This window comes from Aphanomyces invadans (assembly GCF_000520115.1).
Source record: "Aphanomyces invadans strain NJM9701 unplaced genomic scaffold supercont1.13, whole genome shotgun sequence".
Classification (NCBI taxonomy): Eukaryota; Oomycota; class Saprolegniomycetes; order Saprolegniales; family Verrucalvaceae; genus Aphanomyces; species Aphanomyces invadans.
The window spans coordinates 396,055-399,369 of NW_008580158.1; the positions used below are offsets into that span (position 1 = coordinate 396,055).

The window sequence follows — 3,315 nt, forward strand, 5'->3', positions numbered from 1 at the left end:
CCGAGGTTCTGGCGGTGGTAGTACGGCACGGCGCTGTCCGTGACAGTCTTGGGATACGTAAACGGCAGCTTCCCACTCGGGACCACCTTGCCCAAGAGGACGTCGGCAATGGCGCGACCTCCCAGCTCACATGGCAGCATCGCATTCACCACGGCATGGGCGACGTCGGGAAGACCTCGCAGCAACCGAGGACGGCCTTGCACAAGCACCAACACGACCTTGGTTCCTGTCGCTGCCAGTGCACGCACGTACTCTTGTTGGCCTCGAGGCAGCTCCAGGTCGTTGATGTCGCCAGGCTTCTCGGCGTACGGCCCTTCGCCCAACACGACGATGGTGTAGTCGGCTCGCGCCGCCTTCTTGACGGCATCTTCGAGCACGTCCTTCGAGTACGTGCCGTCGACGTCGACACCCGGCATGGCTTCGATGGCGCAGGTCGGACACGTGACTCGCAGTGCGTCTTGCACAGTCTGTCCGTGGGGAAACAAAGCGTTCGTGTTCGGCCCCGACACGCCCTGCCACGCGAGGCTCCAGCCCCCGCAGAGGTGACCAATGCTGGCGATCGACGGGCCCGTGAGGAAGATGCTCGAGGTCCAATGCGCAATCGGCAGCGTCGAGTTGGCATTCTTGAGGAGCACGAGCGACTCGGTTGCGAGCTTGTACGCGAGGTCCTGACTCGCTCGGTCGCCTACCGACGCCACGTTCGCTTGGCCCGGCACGGGCGCGTCGTACAGATGAAGCCGCAGCTTGAGCGCCGTGATTCGCTGGACAGATTCCCGCAGCCGACCGACGTGGAGCTGCTTGGTCTCCAGCAACGCGAGAGTGTGGTTGATGAAGAGCGTATCGGACGCGACCATGCTCATGTCGATGGATGTGTGCGTGAGCGCTTGGCGCACCGCGTCCTGGTCGGTGGCCGCGACATGGTGGAACGAATGGAGGTCATTGATGACGGCCCAGTCCGTCACTAGCATGCCCTTGAAGGCCAAGTCGTGGCGAAGCAGCTTGACGAGTAACTTGTGGTTGACGCCCATGGGCTTGCCGTTCACGGACACGTAGTTCATCATGCCCGTGAGCGCGCCGGCGTCGATGGCCGCCTGGAACGGCGGCATGTAGTAGTTGAGCACGTCGTAGTCGGAGAGCGTGACGGGGTCTCGGTCGTGGCCCGTGGGGGTCGCCGCGTACCCGATAAAGTGTTTGAAGCATGCCGCGACAGTGTTGTTGTCTTGGAGGCCGTGGACGATGGCACGTCCGAGCTCTGTCACCACGTACGGGTCTTCGCCGAACGTCTCGTACGCGCGAGCCCACATCTTGGACGTCTGGACGTCAAGAATCGGCCCAAAGATCCACGGTATTCCCGCCGCCTCCGTGTCGCGACCGGTCACATGGCCCATCTCGGTCACCAGGTCGCGATTGAAGGATGCGGCCGCGTTGATCTGCTGCGGAAACATGACTGCGTGGGTCACGTAATTGGCCCCATGGACCGAGTCCAGTCCGTACAGGATCGGGTGTTTGCTGTGCTTGGCATGGATCGACTGGATGGACGTGAGGAGCGTGCGCCACTCTGTCGCCGTCCACCCGGCCTTGGATCCGACGGGGCCACCGGCGAACGGCGAATTCAAGTACGACCCGATGTGGAGTTTGGCCATGGCCTCGACCTTGGTAACGTTGAGCGTCCTGTCGCTGTTGAGGATTGTCGAAATGTCGACTTGGGTCATTTGCCCCACGAGCTCTGCCGTGGACTAGCAGCACACGAAACGATGAGGCAGCGGCATTGTGATAAGGAGTACGCAAGCAGCATGTACCATTGCCATGACGATCTGGCCAGCCCTGGCTTCGCATAGTTTTTCTGTGGCGCATATTGACGTGGCTGATACAACCGCTACCATGGCAGCACCCTGAAGCAGAAGCAAGCCCTTCATGAAGCTATGAAAACGAGAAATGGCGTGTCGTCGGTGCTGGAACAAGACGCACGTCAAATGCCACACCACGCTGAATATGGTCCCGTCATATGGTGCAAGTTATCTATATCCTTCCACCTGGCCAAATTGGGCGGTGAAACTATTTTTCTAAATGCGATGAAATTTGAAATATTCGAGAAAATATTGTGGAATGGCCACACTGTCAATGAGGTACCAATAAAGTCTGGGTTCCAAGACGGCGGGCGCTTGGGGGAATTGGCGGGTGCTTTTAGTCTGCCTTTGCCTAACAGTAAATCAGTGCCTCTCCACGGAGACTACACATTGAGGATGGAAAGGGGCCATGGCGGGGCACGGGTTGTTAAGTCTAGCGGTCGCTAACTGGGCCTGTCCCCGCGGTACGTACGGTACTCTGCGTGGTTGATTTGAAAGTGTCCATTGCCATGGTGCGATTCTTCTCGTGTTCCTCAACATGAATGGTAGCTCTCATTTCACCTAGCAACGTGCCCTTGTCGTTTGACACAATGGCTTTGAATTTCGTAGGTGGCTTTTGGTTTCTTTTTTGAGCCAACATTGTAAGGTCGTTGTCATGTTTGGGAGCGGGTTTGGCTCTATGCGAAGTGCGAACCCTCGCAAGGGCGCGGGTAAACCATCCCCACCGAAATTTTGAGGGCTGCCGTCTGCGTGGTGCGTCAAACATCTTCGTATTTTTATACGCTTCACAGCGCACCGGCAAGGGTGAACCTAAGCGATGTCACAAATCCGTGCGAGATATCACCGTGAGTCCGACCGACATGCTCGATCAAGACGAGTTGAACGATGCGCACACAGGAAACGGAGTCGTCCACGTTGGCACATACTGCTGTGCACAGAACACTGTAATTGCCCTTCAGAATGCTGTGACGTGCAAAGCACACGTTTTGGTACCGTAGTTGATTTGTTGACTCAAAAAACCTCCATAAAAGTATTTCTGTAGTCTACTCCAGAGTAAAGTGGTGGCAATAAAGATATGACAATTTGATTATTTGATAGCTACACTACTTCGTGCGTAAAACAATGATTATCCTGCACTTCTTAGGCCTCTGGTGTGCCCCTACACGCAATGCAGTTTGTGCCGAGTGTTCACTGTATGATTTGCTGTGTCATTTTACAATTAGTTTGAATCAGGTAGAGAAATAATGATATGACATGAAAAAAGAAACACATATATTAATGCAATTAATACGAAATCTTGCGACCTTTTGTAGCAACTACTTCAGCACAGCGTTTAGGCATTGACGCGACGAACTTTTGAAGCTCTTCAATGCCAATTTCATCCCAAACTTGAAGAATACACACCTTCAACTCTTGGCGGGACTTGAACTTGCGTCGGCCGATATCGAAAACGCGCCGGGACATGATT

General features: G+C 55.3%; 1 protein-coding gene across 1 annotated transcript in view; it reads right to left on the minus strand.

Annotated features, from left to right (window-relative positions):
* The window catches only part of H310_07107 (hypothetical protein), a gene marked incomplete at both ends in the record, with an annotated part of 2,917 nt that extends 1,109 nt beyond the window's left edge, over window positions 1–1,808 (minus strand). The window contains 2 exons of the mRNA XM_008872405.1: window positions 58–1,736; window positions 1,800–1,808. Of these exons, the coding sequence (XP_008870627.1) occupies window positions 58–1,736; window positions 1,800–1,808 (1,688 nt within the window). The remainder of the gene's footprint in view (window positions 1–57; window positions 1,737–1,799) is intronic.
* Window positions 1,809–3,315: the final 1,507 nt, after the last annotated feature.